We start from the raw sequence: 25,494 nt of genomic DNA, 5'->3' as shown, positions 1-25,494 counted from the left end.
CAATGATTTCAAGGCATTTGATGGCAAATGTTTGACATATGTATATTATTGAGGTTCTTAAACTGTTCTAAGTGATTACTGCTTTAGATCACTAATGCATTCACTCTTAATGCTCATAGTTCCAAACATTTAATATATTCAGTACTTACAAGCTTGATTCAGATATTTTCTGCTTTATACATTTAAGTTGGTGCTTTTAAAGCATTATGCAATGAAGGGCCCAATTCCACTCTATCATACAGTTTGAAGTAACTTAAAATATTTCTAGACTAAAATATTTCCAGTCCAAAACATCAGACAGTCTGAACACAAACATTCAAATGCTCCTAAACTGTTTCTTAAGGTACCCAGTAGACATTAATGCAATAATTGAAAATGATTTTTTGAGCCCAAAGAGAAGTACAGCACAGCCAAAGAACAGCTTTGATAGGAAATATTTTCTTTAAAATTCCAACTAGAAAGTTTTCTTAAGCAATTTTATTACCTTCTCTATAGTTAATATATCTGTGTTCCTGAGACGTATTTTTACTCACATTTCAAATCCTTGCTAGGACTATGGCAATGAGTGATTTCCAAACTAGTTCTAAAGTACAACTTTTTTTTAACAAGGATAGGGGAAATTTTTTTTCTGCATGATAAAGAAGAGTAACTTCTATCACCTTTTCATTGTAAACCTCTGGAAGAAAAATACTATATTTTTATAACATGTTATTTTTTTGTAGCTTTAAGACCCTAGTTCAAACTATAAAATTCTGAGAAGATTGTATAATTCTTATTTTTAAACTCAAGCCTCCTTGCAATACTATAAGATGGTTATTATCAAGAAATGTACTTGCGGGTACTAATGATCCCTAGATTTTGAGAAGAGAATATCAATGAACAAGAGATAGCAACAAATACTTGAAAGATGAAAAGCAAAGCGCTAAAACCCAAATGTCTCCAGAGGAGAACACCAATGAGAAGCAAACCAGAATATGTTATAAAACCCTAGAAAGGCTAAGGGATTAAAGGCAATAGTCACCTCAAAAGAAAGTAATAAGAAGCTGGACTGTAAACAGAAACACTGGTTCAAAGTCAATATAAGCTGCTGAAAAATTGTTGTTTTCTAACTTATATTCTCACTGAAAGTGAGTGTGTATTTAGCATCACAACAGGCATTTTAGTGACATGGAAGCAATCAAGCAGCTGACAAAGCTAGACTAGTTTTCTTTGTGCACTGTCATCTTAAAATGTGACTACTTAAATTTTTAATATTATTATAGTGATAATTCAAACTCTTCTATTAAAGTTCAGATTCATTCTAATGTCTCTAAACTTCTCATGCTCCTGTTGATTTTAACATTCAGCCATTCAGTATTTGCCAAAAGGTGTATTCAGTGCATCTTTCCAGAGAAATTTAAGACTCAAGGAATTAGATCACAGAAACACATGGGACACTGAAAACGTTGCAATGAAAGTTTACATGCTAAAGGGACATTTGGGAGGTTCCTAAGTCCCACAACTTCCAATCAGCTTTGTTATGTCTCTCCTAAATATGAATGGTCAAACATGACCAGATAGTTGAGGAAAGCTTCAAACATGGAAGGAGACCAAAGTAAACAGAAGAAGCCCAAAATAGACAATATATAGAGAAGAGCTTAAAAAACTAAAGTTATAATAAATAGTCTCCAAAAAATAAGAGAAGATAATATACTCATGACATAAGAACAAAACATTTTTTTTAAGTGGGGTGGGGGGTAGAGATCAAGAGAGAATGCTTCAAATTGAAAATGCCATAGATAAAATTAGAAATTCAAAAGAAGGATTAGAAGATAAATTAAGAACATCTCCCTAAAGCACAATAGCTATAAAAGGACCATATCAATGCACAATAATGTAAACTTTCACAAAGTGGGGAATAAAGAATAAGAGCTTATATGTCGCCAGGGAAGAAGAATAAGCCACACACACACTGTGCTCTTAGAAATTATAAGCTACATATTTTTTAACAAAGCCCCATATTCATTAACAACACCTTGACTTGAAATCAAACTAAAATCAGAGACTACAAGCATTATTAGCTGTTGTTAACAAAGAATCTTGAAGTAACAGGAGACTGCTGAAGACCAAAGCCTGCACTAATTCTTTTTATTTCATTATATCAGGGTAAAATCTAAGAAATAGTTAAAAGACTTCCACTTGAAAACACTAGGAATATAAGACATCCAGGCCAGGTGAAGGTCTCCTCCTTTCCAAATTATACTTACTTTAATATCTTACCAGCATGAAGTGACCCAACTAACTCTGCTTGAAGCAAGCTCCTACAGCACGTCCTGATGGAACATAACTGTTACAAGGGACACTTCTCCATGGGTCTCTGGTGGCTCCCATATGTCTTGCTGAGTATATGAGAAGACTGCAAGGTCCTGACCACTCTACACAGGCCATTTCTGAGTTCTGTTTGCATCAAGCAACCTTGAGAGATGAGGTAACGTCTCCCTCTGGGACAAAGAGCGACTTTGCTTCCCATGTACTAGAAAAGCAATGAATATCCACTGTGTGTGCTGCATTGACCATATCAAGCCACTCCCATAGGACCTAGGGAGCTATGCAAATATGATGTTCATGCTATTTGCTGTGCTATGAATAATAAAGTCCTTGGTCTCTACCTGAGTCATGTATCTTCTGCCAGCATCCATGAAATAGTAATACGCTGTAGCTTCTAAGAAGGGTGTAATTCTAGACTGAAAAGTAAAAAATTAATCTTGAGGCTATAAATACCAGTTACTATAGAAAACTGCATTTACTCACCATTATGTTTGTTTTAGGAAAGTAACTTGCTAAACTACGAATTGTAAGAAATTAAGTTTACCCCCCTGATTGGGAGATTGTGACTGACATATCTACAGTACTACGTACAAAATAGATAACTAATGAGAACATGCTATATAGCACAGGGAACTCTACTCAGTGCTCTGTGGTGACCTAAATGGGAAGGAAATCCGAAAAAGAGGGGATATATGTATACATAAGGCTGATTCACTTCACTGTACAGCAGAAACTAACACAACGTTGTAAAGCAACTATGCCCCAATTAAAAAAAAGAAATTAAGTTTACCCCTCTGAAGACATAATATACACAGACACTGTAGTTATTAACCCATTCTATAGTTAGTGACTTTATTCTGTAACCTCACTTGCCCATAAGTGGTGGAACAATCCATAAGGCAGGCAACATCAAGACTTTTTGTCTGTATTTCTCATTTTAGAGTTTCTTATTTATTTTTAAACACAAGATAAATGTGAATTTTTTGATCAACAGAATGAGATCAAATATATCTTAACTATAACACTTGAAGCAAAAAAATAATAAAGTAATGCTTTAAAATTCCGAGAAAACTAAGCTTAATCTAGAAGTCTACACTCAGCCAAACAACCAATAAGGTTTGAGGGCAGAAGAGATAGTAACTTCAAAAGATTTACCTCCCAAGCACTCTCTCTCAGAAAGTTTCTGAAAAACGAGCTCTACTAAAACCAGAGAGTAAACCAACAGAGAGAAAAACCTGAGATCCAGGAAACTGAAACCAACACTGGAGCAAAGGGATTTCCCAGAATGATTGCAAAGGGATTTCCCAGAATGATTGCAAAGGTAAGTCTCAAGACAATTGTTGTGCGCAGCTCTCAAGAGCAAACAGTCTGGGCTGGAACAGAAAGATGGAGAAATTCAGGAATGATTTCATCCTACCTACTCCACCAAAAAAGGAACCAATAAATTATTTGATACTGTTTGCATACACAGATGGGTTTTACAGTTCTGTCTATGAGTATGGGAACAATTAGTTCCAATATACATAAAGTTAAACAAATGAAAAAAGAAAGCAACTATTACTTTTGACAAAAATAAAAATTCTACAGGAAAAAAACAGATATCATAGAACACTTCTGGGCTCATCAGTGATAATTTACATATGCACAACAATTTAAACTTTGCATAGTAATTTAACTAAAACTATAAAGAGGACAGAGGAAGAAGTATTAGTGGTGAGGTGTTCTAGGACATCTAGTTATCCCAAAAGAGAAAGTCAAAATATAATAACTGATAAATCAAGAAACAGCACAAAAACTGGCAATATTTATTAAAATTCAAAATTCATCCTCCTTACTTTCCTTCTCCTAAGAATTCTACAGATATATAAGAACATAAGCAAAATGGTATGTGAACAAGGTATTATTTACAACACTGTATAAAATAGTAAAAACACTAGAATCAATCTAAATGTTCACCAATAGGTAAACCATTAAATAAACTAAGTCAATACAATTAAACATTATACAGCTTTTTAAAAACAATGATGTAGCTCTAGTTGCACTGATATGAAAAAATTTGAAGATACATAAATTAAATGAAAAGAGCAGAAAAGCATTTGCTATCATTTGTGTAAAGAAAATAACTTTCTAGATAAAAGTAACAACATAAAAATGTAATATACAAGAGTAAGTACTGAAGAAACAGCTGAAGTACTGAAGATAGTTACTTCTTAGGTACAGGACCCAGGGGGTCGGGGGGGGGGGACTGCTGTTTCCATTGTAAGTTTTTAAGTACTATTTGATTTTTTAAAATTGTTTATGCACTATTTTGATTAAAGTAACAGTAATTTAAAAAAATACAGATACTACAGAAGGCTAGATAATTTGAACCAACCCTCCAATTAAAGAAAACTAAAAACAAGCTCAACAAAATAAAGAAATATTTCCTAAAAGCAAATATTTCCTAAGAAGATTATGAGCATTTACCTGGCTAAGATTCAGGAGATTAAAACTGGGAGAAATTAGAAAACTGCTTGGGCACCATCTACCCTAGAGACAATTTGCTGATACAGAAGAGTTGGCCAAGAGGCAAGCTAAGCAGACAAAAGCAAAATAAGGGCTGGGACCCCAAAAAGCTGCACTGTAGGAGTAATTAAGAAACAGAAGTAAACCTGGCTCTAGCATGGTCTTCAGCCACCTGAGTGATCCAGAAAATCTAAAGGCTTAAATTAAAGTTGGGCTTAGCAGAAACAAATGGTATCTTCTCATCTTAGGCCTCAAATTATTCAACAAATAAGTTTTTAAGCATAATGTCTATTATACATTCGAAGATAGTCAGGCACACAAAGGAATAATATAACAGATACAGACCCACACAGACTCCCAATGCTATCTTCTCAGACACAGATTATATAATAACTATATTTTCAAGTATAAGACAAGATGGAAAAGTACAGCAACAAATGAATCAAATAACGCAAGTTTAAAAAAAAATTAAAATTCTAGAACTAAAAAATAAACAAAATTGGAACTCAATGAATAGATTTAACAGCAGATTACACATAGAGAATAAATGAACTGGAAGATAAGTCAGAAGTTTCCAGAATGAAGCAGAGAAGAAAAGGACAGTACACACAGAAGAGAGGATAAGAGACACAGCATACAATGAAAAGGTCAAACATACATTTAACTGGTGTTCCAGGAGAGCAAAAAGAGAATGGGGCAGAAGCAATGTTTGAAGAAATAATGGCTGAGATTTTCCAGAACTGATGAAAACATTAATCCACGGAATCAAGAATTTCTTGCAATCTTATTCAGGGTAAATAAAAGAAATCCACACCTAGAAACATCATCATGAAACTGCAGAAAACTAGAAACAAAGAAAAAAAATCTTAAAAGCGGCCAGAAAAAGAGAAAGAAAGAAAAAAAAGCCTTTAAAAGTGTAATACTTAGACTGACTTCTCAATAGTAACAGAAGCCAGAAAACAGTGGGATGATGTTCTCAATGGGTAAAAAACAAAAATAAAATTAAAAGAGCGGCCAACCTAGATTTCTATACCATGTGAAAATTTCCTTCACAAATGAAGATGAAATAAAAACATTTTCTGACAAACAAAAACAGAACTTAGACATCAAGAGACCTATACTGCAGGCAGAGGAAAGGTTAGAAATACAAGAAGGGAAAAAAGGAGCAAATAAAATGGAAGTACGCTCTCCGGAAGAAAGTGATTCATGGATTTCAATGTGTTAGTTATTACTTGTTTAATCTTTCTTTAGTACTCTAAGGGCAAATTCTTTTACCTGATATTAACATCCTATTTGTCTCTAGACTCTGTACGCTGTACTTAAAAGGCACACCTGCAAGCAGTTCATTTCAGATTCATGTCTCTATCTAAAAATCTTATATCCAAATTGCCAGAGACTATTTCAGCCAGATTTACTAACACTTCCTTATCATCCTGACTCCTGCTTATCTAACCACCTCTTATTATTACTGAACAAGCAGATGAACAGTAAGTAATAAAAATAATTTATACTGAGTATATAAAGTATTCTTCAGTTATGCTGGTGTGAAATTAGTTTATTATTACCTGCTATTATTAACTCCTCTCTTTCCTTTTGTAGCTTTTACCCGTAGAATTCATATTTAGAATGTAAGCTACAAGTTAGACTGCCTGAGTTAAAGTCCAGACTCCAATCTTTATCAGTTTTATGTCACTGGTAGCATATTTAACCTCTTTATGCTTCAGTTTCCACATCATTAGGATAGCAGTAAAAATTGTTATTTTTCACACAGGGTTACTTCAAGAATTAAGATTTAAGGAAATATACATGGAAAAGCACTCAGCATAGTATCTGTCACATAATAAGCATTCTATATATGTTAAAAACAATTTTTTTCAGGAAAAAAGGACACAGAATCTACATTTTAAAAGCTATGAATTTTAGAAATTATATATTTTATAATTATTTCTAATAATTTTATAGTAATAACTAATTACCTAAAATATAGAAATGCTTACTTGACTAAATCTATTCTGTTATTGATGGCAGCCCAATGGAGGAGTGTAACATTTTCTTTGTCTGGTTGCCGTACATCATAACCTGCTTCCACCAATTCTCGGCAGCGTTCATATATTCCATATCTTGAAAAGAAAGAAAACGTGTGATTGTTACCACTATTTGACAAGAAATTTAAAGCTGAAAATAGCATTTCCAGAAGAAACTAATGCTCCATTTTGAAACCTGGAAATTAAAATGGCTTTCTCAATATAAAATGTTACTTTAAAGATATCAATATTCCAACAGTTTTTATTACTAACCCATTTTATAATTAAAAATTTTTCATCTATAAGAATGTAATAACTCATGAAGTGGAAGAGAAAAGGATAACGTAAATAAAATGTCTATCAGTTATTTATTTTTCTTAATATCACCACTTATTCTACAAAACACTTAAGGCAGCTTATAAAAATACATACAGCTATGTTAAAAAATATTAAATCATAAAGAAGCAGTAACAAAGAGTTTATCAATGATTTAGAACAGCATTGAGAAAAGGATGTCTTACAACCTCAGGATTCTTTATTTACAAATTTAGCCTCAAAATTCGTAAGGCAAATAAGAAAGGAAGTGTAGGGGTGGGAGCAGGGCAGGTGCAGGAGTCCTGTGCGTTCAAGCCAATGAGACAGAAGAGAAAGTCTACTGGGAGAATTCGAGGAAAGACGTTCACGCTTAATAAAGGAGAAAGGTGCACGCAAATAGCTTGACCTTTACCTCCCTTCCTGTTTTTGGTCATTCTGTGGCAGCATATATATTTTTTAAAACTTTGTATTATGGAAATTTTCAAGCATAAGCAAAAATAAAAAGAACAGTATGACAAACCACTAAGAATCCATCATGGAGCCTCAAAAACCATCAACTTCATCCTAAACAAAATACTGGATCCTTGGAAATACGAGACACAAAAACAAATTAAATGAGCTTTGACTATATTTGTAATTTCTTAAAGTGGTCTCCAAAATGGGGAGGTATACCACAGGGTGAGGTTGGGGGAAAGGTGGCCTAATAAAGGAACATTAGAAGCCAATATTAAAACTGTATTCGTGTCTTAGCTAATAGAGAAAGAAATTAAGCTGCACTAATATTTAATACAGCCTTCAATGCTGCCCTACAATGGCTCTGTACTACATGTGTACACGTACACACACACACACACACACACACACACACACACACACACACACACACACACGCACAAGGTAAATCAACCTAAGGGAAGAACAAGAGTTCCACAATTCACAGGAGATGACAGAAGTTCCTTCAGCTCTTTGTTCTTTGTCAGAAAATTGTTTACATGTGCCCAGTTAAGTGAACTAGGCATATTACCTTAAAGAGCAGAATCTACCTCACACTTTGAATGAGACAAGTAATGATAAAAATCTTTTTAACTATACTGAGAATCACTGGTTACTTTCCTAACATTTAAAAGTGAGTATGCATTTTCCTTTTAACAAAAAAGACAAGTGTTTCAAATCTGCTGGCTTTTTTGGGGAGCGGGGCACAGGTAGCGATGGCAAAGAACTGTGACTGGTATGCTATCAACCATATGCAGTTGACCCTTGGACAACATGGGGGTTACGGGCGCCAACCCTCCCGCAGTCAAAAATCCACATATAACTTTATGGCTGGCCCTCCATATCTGCAGTTCCGCATCTGTGGATTAGACAACTGCAGACTGTTTAATACCGTAGTATGTATTTGTTGAAAAAAATTCGCATTTAAGTGTATCCAAGCTGTTCAAACTTGTGCTGTTCAGTGGTCCACTGTATTCTTAAGAAAGGTTAAAGATAGTCAGTCTGTTCCCCTTCAAGGCAAGGAGGGTATTTCAGACACAGTGAGAAACTTAACTACTTTCATTTCAGAAAAACACCTACTATAAAGAGAATATTTTTTTAAAATTGTATGTTTGGGGCTTCCCTGGTGGCGTAGTGGTTGAGAGTCCGCCTGCCGATGCAGGGGACACGGGTTCGTGCCCTGGTCCGGGAAGATCCCACATGCCGCGGAGCAGCTGGGCCTGTGAGCCATGGCCGCTGAGCCTGCGCGTCCGGAGCCTGTGCTCCGCAACGGGAGAAGGTTTCTATCATTATACAATATAGTTTCTGAAAGATCTTATACAACAACTGTAAAAACATTCTTATGTGGGCACACTAAAAAATTCTGAAACAATTTTCTAACATGTGTGAACCCATTTGCTGTAATTACAAAAATGTCAAAACCTGATTAGTTTGCAAGAACTATCATCAGAAAATGTACATTTACAAGGTAAAGTTTAGTAAAATCTTTACTTAGTGAATAGTACTGAAAAGTAATTACTGTAACTTAATAAATGCAGCATATGTTGTAATTCTTCCATTAGGGAATCATGTATCTTTGTGAGATTCATCTTTTTTCCAGCCAAATAATCATGAAAACAAAGTATCTAAATAAAATAAATTTAGGATCAGATTTCCATACCACTGTAACATAAAATATTAAACTATCTAAAATAATAATGAGGAAGCATATTTAATTATACTACTCTTACTGTAAATAAGGTTAATTAATGAAAGACGTTAAAGTAAGACCTAAAGAAATATATACCCTAATTTCCCCCCAAATTATCTGCAAATTTAATGAAATTCTAATTAAAACCCCAAATGAATATCTCATGAATGTCCCAAGTAGAACCCTAAAATTCATTTGTGAGAGTAAAAGACCAAGAATAGCTGAGACAATTTTGAAGACTAAGAAATAATTAAAACAATGTGGTACTATACAAGATTAAATGGAAGAAAAAAAGAGTATTTAGAAATGGACTGCAGAGTGACATCACCATCATGGTGGAAGAAGACATTCATCGTTTTGTGCCCCCTCCAACAATAATAATTCAGCCTCTACCCATGGACCTCTGTGGGCACTATGGGATCCAGCACCATCGGCCAAGAGAGCTGGGAGAGTCTCACCCACCCATGCATTGGGTACCAGGCATACAGACCTGTTCCTAGCTGTGGACCCTGCAGTGGCCCACGAACTGGCTCCAGCCACCATCTGGTAGCCCCAGTCACCACTGTCTTTCACAGTCACCACAGATGACAGAGCCTTTCTGGAAGTGCAGGTTTCCAGAGAAGGTCCAGCACATTGTTACAGGAAAAAAATATGAGTTTGGATACACTGAAGCGGAGTACTTAATCATGAGCTGCATGACTAGGGGCGGGAAGGGGCTGGGAGAGTGGCAGATGGGACTCTTGGAGGACATTAAAGGGACACAGGTCTCACTAACTTCTTTGCAGACTCCATCAAAATACGTAAAGAACTTTTACAAACTAATTATAGAAAGACAAAAGAACTCAAAATAGGTATATTTAAAATGGTTAATTCACACAGGAAGAAACCCAAATGGCCAATAAACATAGAAAATATATTCAATATCATTTGTAATCAGAGAAAGGCCTATCAAAAGAGAGAAAAACCATTTCACAGCTCTCAAACTGACAATGACTAGTAAGTGTGACAAAACTAGAACTGAGCAAAAATGCAGTGGAAAAAAGAACTCATTTCCTGCAGATGGGGGTATAAATTGGCACAGCCACTTTGGAAAACCATTTGGCAAGAACTGGTAAAGCTGAAAAAGAACACACTGAACAAGCCAGAAGTTCCACTTGAGTTGTCTACCCTAGAAGAACTTTTGTTTATGTGCACAGGGGAACAGGTAGTGAGACATTCACTGATGCGATGCTTGAAATAATGAAACAGTAGAAACGATTTAAAGTATACCTCGATAAGGAATGATAGAATACTACAAAGCAGTTAAACAGGACAGATTAGGTCCTTATTTACCAACACTGATAAATCACAAAAGCTATATAGTTTTTTTGTTTGTTTTTAAAAAGCAAACTGCAAAAGGATATGTAGTGTAGAATACAACTTATGTAAATTTTAAGCATACATTATAATAGCATATTTTGTTTACAGATGTTTGTAGAAATGTACAAGAATGTTCATGAGAATGATTCACAGCAATTTCAAGAGAGGTTTCCTCGAGGAGATAAGGAAAAGAGCATGCTGAGCAACCTGCAGCAATTACAGCAAAATGTTAGCATCTGCTTAATCTGACAGTTATATTCTTCTCTATACTTATCTGTAGGATTGAAATGTTTTAAAATTTAAATAAATGTTTTAAAAGGTAGAAATTATAGAGAGCACACATAGATACTTTTCAAGAAAAAGCGTAATTAGAAGGGTATTTGAGGAATAAAGAAAAGTGGTTGTTTTTTTTCTTAACGTGAAAGATCCTGCAGTGTATCTGCTGATGGAAATCATGCATTAGGGTGAGACACATTAATGACAAAGGAGAGAAAGAATATATTAATAGGAGCAAAGTCTCAAAAGGAAAAACGAATGTAGAGCAGTATAATTTGTTTGCTAAATACAGTTGGGACAATGTGCTTTGATTTTTGACTACATACAACATTCAGGAAAGTAGGGTGACAGTGGACTAAGGACTTCCAAAAATTTGCCTCTCCACAAAAGTAATGAAAAAACTGGCAGTATCAACGTTTTCAGAACTCTGGAAAAGTTAACAAAAGGCTTTCAGCAATCCAAGGGATCTTTAGTCAAGAAAAACAGCTGAATTTCAGGAAGAACAGAGGACTGTGGTGTTTTAAAATACCACAGTCCCATCCTCTGCTCCCCAGCAGCCTTGAAAAATAAGTTGTATTCCTGGTACTGATAGCAGAGTGAGCAGAATAGGAATGGAGTTCCTTCAAAGCCTCATTCTCAAAGAGGAGTCATTATTTCACCTATATGGTGGTTCCCTGGAAGAGTCTACTTGAAAGGCTTATCTATTAGACCTCACCCAAACTCATTAAAACCTCCTTTCTGGGATGTTTGTCAAATGTTTTAACGTAACAGTTGTTTGAGAGGATGGAAAGCAGTTGGGACAAACAACAGACAAATCAAAAAGCTTAAGCAAAAGCTGAGGAATGAGATATCCACAGGGGCTTGAAAAGCTCAGACATATTCTTGGGAAGCTAGAAGGCCATGCACATGTTCAACAAAGACTGGAGAAGGCCCTAAGCTCTCACTTCTGATTGACCTTGAGGTTCTTTGCAAGCAGAAAGTGAAGGCTAAGGCAGAGCTGTAAGCTGCCTGGCTGAGTGCTGAGTGTCTCAACTTGCACTTGCATGAAGAGTTCCTTGACAAAGATCAAGACTTACTGGTTCTAGGGATTTAAGAAGTCTCTGACCACTAACTAACCAAGTAGAGACTTCACTGGGCACACATGACAAAGATACAGACTTTATAGAATTAGTTCAGAAATGTTACAAACAACAACAAACCCTGGAGAACCTGATACCCAGAACTGCCATGTTACATTATTTGAACAGTCCAGTTTTCAACAAAAAATTACAAGACATGCAGAAGAGCAAAAAAGTATAACCCATGGGGAGCAGGGGGGAGCAATTAATAGAAACTGTCCCTGAAGAATCCCAGACATTGGACTTACTAGACAAAGACTTTAAATCAGCTATTTTAAATCTGTACAAAGAACTAAAGGAAAGTATGAAAACAATGTCTCACCAAGTACAGAATTATCAAATAGAGAATATCAAAAAGAGAAAGAAATGTATATTTCCCTTAAAATACAGATGTCAAAAAGAAAACAACTGCAACAAAAAACTTACTGTGTAGCCTTAACTATGTCCCACGTGCTGTAATCATCAATATGAGTTTTCCGTCCAAGGGGTTCACCATATCCATGGCTATAATGGCTTTGAGGTTTGATTTCCTGTTGAAGAAAAAAAATTACATAGAGATAAGAATTGAGAAATGAAGTATGAAAATATTTCAGTATTTTACTATTGCTTTTGTGCTGTTTGAAGAATGTTTGTTATTTAAAAGATTAAGTTTAACCTTATGCTGAAGTCTGTACTCTTTGGAGAAAAAGCATGTTCAAACAGATCTACCCCTTACACACAGTCTCACAACAGAAAAGCTACAAAACTGTAAATCAGTGACAAATCAGTAACTGAAATTCATCTTTAGCTCCACAGAACTCTACTTCTTCATCAAATCAACTCTCATTCTCTCAGACCAATTTTTCTACTATTCCAGCATAACCCCCTAGCTCTAACACTCTACTTCAAAACTTTCATCACATGCCAAATAAAGACTAAGGTCCTAAAAAAGGAACCCAGGTATATTATTCTATTATTCTCAGATATCACCTTTTCTTATACTCCTTCATGCTGAGGGCTTGTTAAGGCATCTACTATTAGGTGAATAAAGAACAATAGGCCATTCTAATAAAATGTAAATCTGCTTGAGTAGTTCTAAAAATGTCAACACCTTAAAGAAACTAATGTTTATATAAAAATTTAATTAAACGGCTTTATAGAATATTACATCCATTTAAAACTTATATGCTATGTGCAATTTTCTATTTAAAATACAAAATTTGTTATGCATAGTCAGCTTCCTCAATATAGCACTAATATACAATTACTTCTTTTATATGAAAACAGAAAAATTGAGCATGTTTGGTTCTACTACCATCCGTTCAAATTTCTATGATTCTGATATTTTTCTCTTACAGGCACACACACATAAATGAAAGGATAAGGCATAACAAGATATTTGGAGAGAATTAAATCCTTACAACAATTCATTCTCTCTTGGCCACTGATATTTAATAATACAAATTTATGGTATTTCATTGGAGAAAAAAGTCTATTATCTTTAGCTCACTCTAGCCATTTAATCTATGTGGAAAATTCCAAAACTGATTGGTTTGAACCATACATTTAGAAGACTATCAACAATATTACTGAATATTTTCAACAATAGGGAATTTAAAAGTTTCACAAAAGCAAATTCAGCTTAGTATATAACCTTTCCTTATGAAAATGCCACCACCAATATTAAAATACCACCGTAATAATCATAAATCCACACTTGCAGAAGAAAGAAAATAGACATCAGTCTTAAGCCGAGATTCACAACATATTACACATACTGCATATAATTTACTAAGTGATTTTTTTGAGAGATTGTTCTTGGACTCCATTAAAATAGAACTGGTTGGGCTTCCCTGGTGGCGCAGTGGTTGAGAGTCCGCCTAACGATGTAGGGGACACGGGTTCGTGCCCCGGTCCGGGAGGATCCCACATGCCGCGGGGCGGCTGGGCCCATGAGCCATGGCCGCTGAGCCTGTGCTCCGCAGCGGGAGAGGCCACAGCAGTGAGAGGCCCGCGTACCGCAAAAAAATAAATAAATAAATAAATAGAACTGGTTAAATATGAACACAAGCAGGTATAGTATATTGGGTGTATACAACACTCTGAATAATTGATGAAGCTAACCAATACATAAGACTTACCCAATTTAATTTTTAAAACTGTTCTATTTAATTTCTCCACTGAACTCCAGTTCTCAACTTCTCTATGCTCTATATTCAGTGGAGCAAGTTAAAAGAAAGACATTTCTCAGATCAGTAGCACTTCCTTTTTTTCTAAATTTTTTCTGATATTATTCTCCCCTACCATAAGGAAAATAACCTTTTAAACTTTCAATTCTGACTTTTTCTATAGGTCCATAAGACATCTGAAGGAAAATAAAAACCCGGCCACAGTTTACAAGCAGAATGAAATAAAATGTCCAACAAAACATGTACTGAAAGTTTGCTATAAACAAAGTCCTCTACAATGTACTGGGACCCCAAGCCAGGACAGGATAAAGCTAGTGCAAAGTTTAAGAGAGTGCCAAAAAACTCAATAATCTAGATTTTTAAAATCTTTTAAAAATCAAAACAAAACAAATCCTAAACATAAAGATTTTAAATATAGACAGCACTAGTATTGCTCGTTTTCCTTTTGTGTCAGGCTCCACTGTGGCTTGAAGCAGTACTGCAAACCAATATGCAAATACCAAATATGGTTTCTTGCCCTCAAGGCCTTTACAGTCCAAAATGGAAGGACAAAGTAGATAAGAAACATAAGTCAAAGATTAGAAGCAAGAGCTAAGTTAAAACTTAAATAAAGATAACATGAGGGCCAAAAAGTAATAATATAACTTTAAAAACTATTTCAATATGAAAATCTGCTAGGGCAAACTGCTATTATTTTTTACTAAGGACAAATAGGTTGCTTTTAGAGACAAATAACAAATATTCATTAAATAAAAAAGTAAATCTCTTTTTAAAGCTTACTACTGTAATGCTTTCATGTGAATTTAATTTTATTTTTATCCCCAGAGACCTGTTATTATATATAATGATTAAATTGTATTCTCAGTTTATCTACCGTCCATTTTGCCCCACTGACAGTGCCAAATGTGATCTTCCAATGTACTAGAAATCAGACTTTTTTTCCAATAACATTTAAAAATTAAATGCATTTGTTTTATCACAATTATATGGTTTTTATTTGTTTACTTCTACTTTTTAGTAAGGGAAATATGATTTTTTTTAAAGATGGCTTTACATATATCCTTAGAGTAATTTTCAAGAGGTACAGTTATTCCCACTAAAAAGGTAGAGGAAATGGTGTTTAAGCAAATCTCCAACCTGTTGTACTATTTTTTTTTTTAATTAATAACACGGGGCTTCCCTGGTAGCGCAGTGGTTGAGAGCCCGCCTGCCAATGCAGGGGACACGGGTTCGTGTCCCAGTCCGGGAAGATCCCACATGCCGTGGAGCGGTTGGGCCCGTGAGCCATGGCTGCTCAGCCTACGCGTCTGGAGCCTGTGCTCCGCAACGGGAGAGGCCACAACAGTGAGAGGCCCGCGTACCGCAAAAAAAAAAAAAATTAATAACACGGGCTTAAATTCTTTTTCTCACTTTTAATCACATTGGAAACTGATTCACCTCTAGAACTAGTACCCTGCCAATCTGACAAATGACAACACTCTCTATCAAGATAACCACCATTATCACTAGGCCTAGGAATAACAGTTGTGATTTTTAAACTTTAAAAACATAAAAAATACCGTGTTAATGTAAATAAATATATCCTATAAATGTATAGATTATATTAATTTTTTAATTATAAATTTGCTATTATACATCAGATAAATTTTCAACATATAAATATTTAATGACACTAAAATCCTATAATTTTTCCTTGATTTTAATGGGAACCAAGATGCAATTTAATTGATATCTCTGCCAAGGAAAGTAATACTAATTAAAAAATACATATGTAGGTCATTGTAACTTTTAAGAATGCAGTAATTCCATTAGAAGCAGCATGGTATAATAGAAAAAGTCCTTGACTGAGAGGCTAATGAATTGAAAGTCTGCCATTCTCTTACCTAGGCTACAACCCGGCAAGGCAATTAACTATGGTAGGATTCAGGTCCCTCATCTGTAAAAAGAGGGGGATGAATAAGATCAGCTTAGAGTTCTACCCAGGTGCCTCAAGGACCAACATCAGGGCATCAAAGAGCTTGATAGTTTTAGCTCCACTCAATTCACTCCCTTCTTAAACAAAGCACTTTGTTATTTAGCCTCTTTTTTAGATACTGGGGCTTTACATAATATTTCTTTAATAATAAAAAAAGATTTAGCTCCTTTTTAAAAGTTTAAAAACCACTAGATTAGAAGTCCTCCAAGATCCCTTCTAAGGCTAACATACAATGATTTTATATATTGGAATAAAGAAATTACAGCCACTGGAAGGATCCTTGACAGCCAAAGGTTTTTATAGCCCTAGGAGCTGCTGAACAGAACTAGAAGGAGAGAAAGCACCTCCAAAACCTGCTGCTCAAGTAGCAGACAGGAAGGAGAAGAGCTGGGACAAGCTCAGCTGCCATACACGGCTGCTAAGAGAAATCAATACGATAAAACTCAAACTTATACGGCAGATACAGGCAAACTCTGGATGGCATATCAAGATGATAGACTCCATAATACGTGTTTATTCACATGCCTGGATGGAATTATATAACCAATAAACTAGTGAGCAAGTGTCTGTGTGCAATCTAGTTAATACAATCTAGTTAACTTTTAAAAAATACTAGACCTATTAATCTTTAGTTTACATTCATTTAAAACAAAGAGGGGGCTTCCCTGGTGGCGCAGTGGTTGACAGTCCGCCTGCCGATGCAGGGTACATGGGTTCGTGTCCCGGTCCGGGAAGATCCCACATGCCGCGGAGCGGCTGGGCCCGTGAGCCATGGCCGCTGAGCCTGCGCATCCGGAGCCTGTGCTCCGCAACGGGAGAGGCCACAACAGTGAGAGGCCCGCGTACCGCAAAAAAAAAAAACAACAACAAAGAAGGAGGCAGCACTGATCAAAGAATCCTCTATGGCAGGGGTCTCCAAGCCCCGGGCTGCGGACTGCTACGGAACTGGGCCACACAGGAGGTGGAGAGCGGTGGGCGAGGGAGCGAAGCTCCATCTGCCGCCCCCATCGCTGCATTACTGCCTGAACCATCCCCGCACCAGGCCATGGAAAAACTGTCTTCCACGAAACCGGTCCCCGGTGCCAAAAAGGTTGGGGACCCCTGCTCTATGGCACAGTACTTTATTACCAACCAAATATAGATGTTTAATAAGAGCTCTATAAGAAAAGGTGCTCCAAGAATCGGTTCTATGGTAGAGTATATCTGAAAGAACAAACATGCAAGAGTAAGTTCAGGAATATTCAGAAAGAAGGGTAAGGGCAGGGACTTGCCCTGCCATTAATTATAATACATCAGAAAGCAAACTAAAGAAAAAATAGGAGTACTGCAGTGATAAATAGGGCAGTGGAATAGAGCTTTAAGAATGAGAATTAGAATCAGGAGGGAAAGACATATTATTCAGTAAATGGTATAAATGGACAACTGGCTAGCCATCTGGGATAAAAAAAAAATTCAACAGGCTCCAACACAGAAGAGTGATGTGCTTGGTAGAAAGACGCTAACAAATACAGCCAAGGATATAGTTTCTTTAATGGCATATGATGCTGAAGCTTGTCTGAAAAAGCAGGGCCACACAAAGCAGAATTCAGAGCAGCATGCTCCCAGGTGGAAGCTTCCCAGGTCAGCAACACATCCCATGAGAACATACAGGTAGATGCCTCTACTATTCTCCTGGTGAGAGAACCATGCACCCTCCTGTTCTGGGGAGGCTTTGTGCCACTCTGGACTCTCCTGACTGTTCTGGAGACTCTGACTGTATGTCTGGTGCTCACCAGGTCTAAGTAACTTGTTCAAAACAGCTCTAGGACTTACCTGAATGTTTAATGAAAGACCAGTTAGAGTGAAGATCAATTTCCCAGGCTTCCTAGAGAAGTGACTACCCGGCAGGACCGGGCCTCAGTCAAGGACTCTTCCTATAAGATTCCCATCTCACTCCTTATATTAGATAACCTCCAGTCAGGTCAAAGATTTAAATATAAGAATATCAGTAATAACAGTCCTAATGTTTAAAAAAAAAAAAAGCTCTGAGAAAAGCATGAGTAACAACACATTGAAAAATGGGCAAAGAATATGAAGATAATTCAAAGAGGGCAAAATACAATGGCAAATATAGGTATGAAAAGATGCCGTAATTCTCAATATAAATGCATTTCCAAACAGAGAGAGAGCACAAAGTCAATTCAATAAAATCCTAGGGCACATACATGTTACCTACAAGACACATGTTACCTGCCTGCCTTTGGTGCATTAACCCATAAATATACACAGGTGAATTAGCAAAGCAGTAGGGCTTAACCATATGACTGTAACTTGCACTGTGCAAATGTCTGCTGTCAGGTATCATTCTAACAGGTTGGACTCTAAATCAAGAAGCTAATTGTATTTAATTATATAATTTTGAGCTTCTCAAATTTAATTCCATTAAATGTATATGATGAAACTAAAACAATATAAAGTGTTGTTGACAAAAAGAAAGAAAAAAAGTCTCTATACATAACTGACTCATTTTTAAGTCCTAGCCAAAACTGATGAGCCAAATGTGAGACCTTCTTAAAACCTAGGTAGTAATGAACTAAATTCTAGGAATACCATAAGGATTTTTAAAAAGGAATATATAATGAGAGGACAGCATAAGCATTAAGCATATAACGAAATGAACAAAGAAAGATAAGGAAAAGCAGTAGCCACTACAAAATTATAAAATAACTTTCTTTTAAAACGTATTTAATTAATAGTGTCAGCAAAGGGCACTACACTCAAGACAGAATTTCTTACTAATCTATTTGATGTACCCTCTTTAAGGGAAGATTGGACAAAAATGATCTGGTGATATAATGGAAAGATTTCAAATCAATTTTTTCAGTAAGTAAGAAGTCTCTGCTATATTATATGCTCTGCTGTGGTCCCCAATCCCTGGCTAACAGTATGTGATTTTTGCTTTTAAAAAAGAGAGGCCAACTTGAGGCATAGGTAGGTTCTCTTTATGCTGTAGGACCACCACTGTCTCAATCCAAACTATCAAATTCACTTTGCTTGCTTCCAACAAATTTTAGACTAGGAAAATGTTCATCACCTTCTAGCTTCACTAAAAACTGGTTTCACTTCATTTCCTTCTAGTATTAATCTATATGTATATACATACTTGTAACAATATACATAAATCTGGCACACTTTTTTTCCTTCCACAGACATTTGATGAACAAATGCCTATATGTATATTTTTCTCCCTCTCCTTAAAAAAAAAAAAAGAAAAGAAAAAAAAAACTTTATTTTTAGGATTATTTTTATTTAGGATAGTTTAAGATTTACAAAACCAGTACACAGTTCCCATATTCCACACACCCAATTTTCACTATTATTAACATCTAACATTAGTATGGTACATTTGTTGTTATTCAATCAATATTAATACATTATTAACTGAGATCTATACTTTATTCAGATTGCCTTAGTTTTTAGGTAATGTCCTTTTTCTGTTCCAGGATTCCATCCAGGGTATCGCATTACATTTAAGAGGTCATGGCTCCCCAGGCTCTTCTTCGCTATGACAATTCCTCAAACTTATTTTTGATGACTTTGACAGTTTTGAGAACTAGTCAGATATTTTGTAGAATGACCCTCAACTGGGATTTGTCAAGGGTTTTTTTCACTATTAGACTAGAGTATGTGTTTTTAGAAAGAAGTGTTATTTTTTAATTTAACCTAATTTTGCAAATTTCCTTCAATACTGCTATACAATCTTTATTTGCCCAAATATTTATATATCTTTAGTCTGTAATCACAGTATTCATATATTTTATATTCTTCCCTTTTACATTTCCTCTTAGAATGGCTATTATTAAAACGACAAGATATAACAGATGTTGGAGAGGATGTGAAAAAAAGGGAACCCTTGTACACTGCTGGTGGGACTGTAAATTGGAATAGTCACTATGGAAAATAGTATGGGGATTCCTCAAAACATTAAGAATAGAACTACCATATGACCTAGCTATTTCACTTCTGGGTATTTACCCAAAGAACACAAAAACACTAATTCAAAAAGACATCTGCACTCTTATGTTCACTGCAGCATTATTTACAATAGCTGAGACATGGAAACAACCTAGGTGTCCATTGATGGATAAAGGGATGAAGAAGATGTGGTATATTCGTACACAATGGAATACTACTCAGCCATAAAAAAGAATGAAATCCTGACATTTGCAACAACATGTATAGACCTTGAGGGTATTATGCCAAGTAAAATAAGTCAGAAGGAGAAAGACAAATACTGTATGATTTCACTCACGTGTGGAATCTAGAAAAATAAAACAAAATAAAACAAAAAAAACTCATAGATACAGAGAACAGATTAGTGTTTACCGAAGAGAAGGGGACTGGGGGGAGGTGAACAAGGGGTGAAGGGGGTCAACTGTATGGTGATAGATTATAACTAGACGCCTGGTTTGTAGTGTATACAGATGTTGAATTACAATGCTGTACACCTTAAACTTATATAATAATTTTAAAAAACAAACCAAGAAAAAGGATAACTTAAAAAAAAAAAAGAAGAAATGGATGGATTTTTCCTCACTACAACAAAATACTTCCTTTAACTCATTTAACATTTCTTCTTTTTAACCCATTATTGACCAGGGGATTTTTGTAGAAACTAACGCCTGTGGCCTTAATACATTTCTGGTCAAAAATGTGTTAACTGGAGTAAATTCCTAGAGAGAGATTCTTAAAGGGTATGAATATTCTTATGGTTCTTGATACAATATCTAAATTGTTTTTTGCAAAGGGACTATATTTATAATCCCACCACCAATATCTGATTAACCATTTCTCCATAAACTCACTGACTCTAGGTGTTGTTTTTAAATTATCCCTTAATTTAAATAGAGTAGATAATACTTGAACTCTCAACCTTAAATATATTTTCCTATTCTATTTCATCTTTTGAGAATTACCTGTTCCTATCCTTTGGCCATTTTATTCTATTTTGGTCCTGAAATTTGTTTGTTTAATGTATTTGAATCTTATTTTATGTTTAGAGAAGATTAGATACTAACCTTTTCATACTGATCTAAACACTTCTGTTCCATTGTTAGAGCTGTTATCTATGCTTTTGATATATTTCAAGGATTATACTTTTATAATCACGTACATTTTTTTCCTTGGTCCTGACTTTTATATTTAAATACTACCATAGCACTTGGACGAAGACAGGGTCGCCGCTGCAGCGGAGCCTCGGGCCACCCACTCCTGCTCCTAACTTACCGCTGTTCGCTCTCGCCAAGGAACAAGTCAGTCAGGAAGCTGTGCCACAGCCATCCATGGCTTTTAAAGATACCGGAAAGACTCCAGTGGAGCCCGAGGTGGCGATTCACCGCATTAGAATCACCCTCACCAGCCACAACGTGAAGTCTTTGGAGAAGGGATGTGCTGACCTGATCAGAGGTGCGAAGGAAAAGAATCTCAAAGCGAAAAGGACCAGTTCAGATGTCTACCAAGACTCTGAGAATAACTACAAGGAAAACTCCTTGTCGTGACGGTTCTAAGACTTGGGATTTTTTCCAGATGAGGATCCACAAGGGACTCATTGACCTGCACAGTCCTTCTGAGATTGTCAAGCAGATCACTTCCATCAGTATTGAGCCAGGAGTCGAGGCTGAAGTCACCAGTGCAGATGCTTAAATCAACATTTTTAATAAATTGATAATCAGTTGTTAAAAAAAAAAATACTACCATAATCATTAGTGCTACCCATCAAATAGTTCCAGTTCTTTTCCCAAGCACATGGTAGTTTTGTACGTCCTTGGCCCCTGGAAAATTAAGTAAGTCCAAGTGATTGACTTTTTTCTTTTAACCAAGAGAATATGAATAAAAGAGACATGTTGCTGTCAGAGAATAGGTTTTAAGAGCCAGTATGCAATTCCTCACTCTCACTTCTCGTCGGCCATGGAAACTGGCAATGTTCCAGCGAGCAGATAATCAATCAGTCTGGGTCCCAGAGCAGCCATAATGCATGTGTAGCAAACCACTGACACGTATGCCACTAAGAGGGTTGCTACTGCAGCAAGACCTAGCTTATCCTGACTACTATAACTCTGAGAGTTATTCTAGTAAGTAGTATGCAGACGGGGACCTATATAAATCATTTTCATTGCATTTTGGAGCTGGTTATAAGTAGTATATGGGAGTACTACTAATGTCCAGATTTACCTTGTATCTAGCCACATTGTTAAAATTATAATCTCTAATTTTTTATGATCTCTTTGAATAGTCTAAAAATACAATCAAATCTGAAAATAAGTGTTGTCTTTCCTTTCATGGCATTGGCAGAAACATCAAATGCAATTTTACAAAAAAATAATGACAGTACATCCTTATTTCCTTATTTTTTTTCCATTTTAAACAGGCAATGCCCTTACTGTTTCTCCATCATTTATAAAGTTGTTAAGTCATCCTTATTCAAATCCATTCCAGAGAATGAATAACATTGCATTTAGATACAAATGTCCACTTGACCACCTTTTTCTGTCTTGCCTCTACAATATCCTCTTAAAAGGTCTGCCTACACTGCTGTTCCAATCACTCCCCTGCTTAAAATCCTTAAAATCATGCATATAGAGTAAATGAAGAACATTTCAGCAGTCATACAAAATCGCATGGTCTGGCCCCACCTTACTTTTTCCAGCTTTAATATTCATCATTTCCTTCCAAGCATCATACATGTTTATTTATACCAGCCATTCCAAGTACAGTCATGTACTTTAAAAACCTCAGTACCATGTTGCTCATGTTAGCTATTCTACTCAGAAGGCACACCCCATCTCAGGTTTGAAAGACTTTTACTAATCCTTTAATTCACACTTCAAAAGTCACCATAGTCTTCCTTGTTTCCTTCAGGTAGAGTCAACTGTCCTGTTATCTGTATTCTCACTACTACGCAAACAAATTATTATAGTACTGTGTGATGGGATATGTGTTAGTTCCCTATTGATCCTGTAATAGATTTCTACAAGATTAGTGCCTTAAAAGGACACATATTTATTACATTATAGTTCTGGAGATCGGAAGATCAAAATCAAACATCAATATCACAAAGGGTCAGCAGAGCCATGCTCTCTAAAGAGGCTCTAGGGGAGAAGCCATTCCTTGCCTCTTCTAGCTCTGGTGGCTTCCGGCATACCTTGGCTTCTGGTGACATCAGTCCAATATTTGAGGCCAGCATCTTCAAATCTCCCTGGTCTGCTTCTTAAGGGCTATTCCTTCTGTATGTGTGTTCAAATCTCTGTCTGCCTCCCTCTTATAAGGATACGTGTAATTGCAATTAGGGTCCACCTGGATATCCAGAGTGACCTCCCCCATCACAAGACCCTTAATTTAATCATCCCTGTAAAGATTCTTTTTCCCTTATAAGGTAACACTTACAGGACAAGTTCCAGGGTTTAAGATTTGATATTTTTGGGAAGCCATTATTCTGCTTACCAGAAGATGGGAATAAAGGTGGAAAAGTGAGAAGTAAAGAGGCAAAGTTAATATTACATAGGCTAGGTGCTGTTTGTAGTTTTCTCTCAGCTATCAAACATCCTCAGTCATTGGCAGTATCTACTGTTGCCTCTCTCATGTGGGGCATTTTGAGAATTCTGCAATACTCTCTCCTTGACCAAACTGCAGTCAGACTCCTCTGATCATTCTTCTCAAATGGGCCTTGACCTTGCCTCCCATCCTTACTGGGACTGCATAGTCCAGCTTTAGCAAGAATCCTGCTAAGTCAGTTTACAGAATTTCCTGTCCTTGCTATCTGATCACCCTGGCTTGCCCTCAGCAAGAATCCTGTTAAGTTGGTTTAGCAAGAATCTCCCTATCCTTGATGTCTCCTCTTAGTATTTTCCCTCCACTGATCACCCCCACCTCATTCTGCCTGTTGGCTATAAATTTCCAATTGTCCTTGCTGTACTCAGAACTGAGCCCAGTTGTATACTGAGGGGCTCCTTTCCCCTATTGCAATGGTTCCTGGATGAAATCCATTTTTACCATTTTAACTACTGTCATCTCTGGTTTTCTTTGACAGAATCTGCCTCTGTAACATTCTCTGGCGCAGAAGAGACATTCTTCAGCTTACCTCTAAAAAGTCCTCAGCTCCTATGTCACTGGTATAACTTTGAGGTTGCTTCTGCCCAGCAGGCAATTCTCTTTGGTAAGTTTCTTTCAAGATGGCTGTAGCCTGTCTAGCCTCTAAAGTGTTTGGTTGGCCCAAAGGAAACACCTTTAATTCAACATCACTGGACACACAGAGGAAGTTGTGTGTCCTGGCTCTTCCACTGTACGGCTATTTTATATATCACTTACCTTTACACCTCCCCAGTAAAGCAGCAGCTGCCCCCAGTCTCTGGGCCATCAGTAATTCCAGGGGACCCAAATCACACTTTTCCAAGAATTCTCTAACACTCCACTCAGACAGCATCCTAGGGAGGCCTAACTATTTTCCACAACCCAGCAGACATTCAGCCAGAGAAGTATTTTTCCTCCTGAAAAGTTCTCCAATCTTTCAGAGAAATTGTTTGCAACCCACATGGAAGACAATATAAACACTACAGCACTCCCTCTTGGGTTGATAACTCTTCCAAGAATCCTTTGCTCCCACTTAAGTCTCTCTTTATCTTGTACCGACTAGAGGTAATAGAGTTCCAGTACAATCACAGCCACTTTCCAGCAGGTTCAGCACCTCTGCTTATACTGCAGGGCTCCTTTGTCAACTACTGTCCTCAATTTTGAGCTCCAAGAAAAATGCTTAGGTGACAAGAAAAAAATCCCACTTTACATCCTATTATACAAAACTGTATCTTAAAATACTTAGTATTTTTCACTTAACATTATGTTTTTGGGGATTTACCTGTGCTGAAACATGTAGTTCTTGTTTATTTAATGAAATTATTAGACAGTATTCCATTACATGAATAAACCACATACATTCCCCTACTAAGAGACTTTTTTGCTACTATAAATCATACTGCAATGAACAATCTTATACAGGTCTCATCTGTAAAAGTTCCTCTAGGGTAAGCACCTAGTATTGGAACTTCTGGATTAAGAGATTTTGAGTATCTTCTACTTTACTGTCATTAAAATACTTTCCAAGGTGGCAGTACCAACTTATACTCTCACTAGCAATGTATGAGTTTTTCACTATACTTAGATTTACCAGACTTAATTTTGGAGGAATCTGGTGGGTACTAAATTATATCTTGTTTTGACCTGCATTTCCCAGAAG

The 25,494-nt window shown here is 36.3% G+C and overlaps 1 protein-coding gene and 1 pseudogene across 2 annotated transcripts in view; one reads left to right on the top strand and one right to left on the bottom strand.

Moving 5' to 3' along the window:
- ZDHHC17 (zDHHC palmitoyltransferase 17) overlaps positions 1-25,494 on the bottom strand; it is a gene marked incomplete at its 5' end in the record, with an annotated part of 106,459 nt that overhangs the window by 56,873 nt on the left and 24,092 nt on the right. Inside the window, 2 exons of the mRNA XM_082665898.1 lie at positions 6,810-6,932; positions 12,513-12,616. Coding sequence (XP_082522024.1) covers positions 6,810-6,932; positions 12,513-12,616 — 227 coding nt within the window. The remainder of the gene's footprint in view (positions 1-6,809; positions 6,933-12,512; positions 12,617-25,494) is intronic.
- Positions 21,551-21,911, top strand: LOC309830129 (small ribosomal subunit protein uS10-like; annotated as a pseudogene). Its single transcript has one exon. The product of its transcript is annotated as a small ribosomal subunit protein uS10-like (transcript).

The sequence above is a fragment of the Grampus griseus genome (genome assembly GCF_964374135.1).
Source record: "Grampus griseus genome assembly, chromosome: 11".
NCBI lineage: Eukaryota > Metazoa > Chordata > Mammalia > Artiodactyla > Delphinidae > Grampus > Grampus griseus.
Note: the sequence above shows the minus strand (reverse complement) of the source record. Positions and strands in the feature narration are given on the sequence as shown.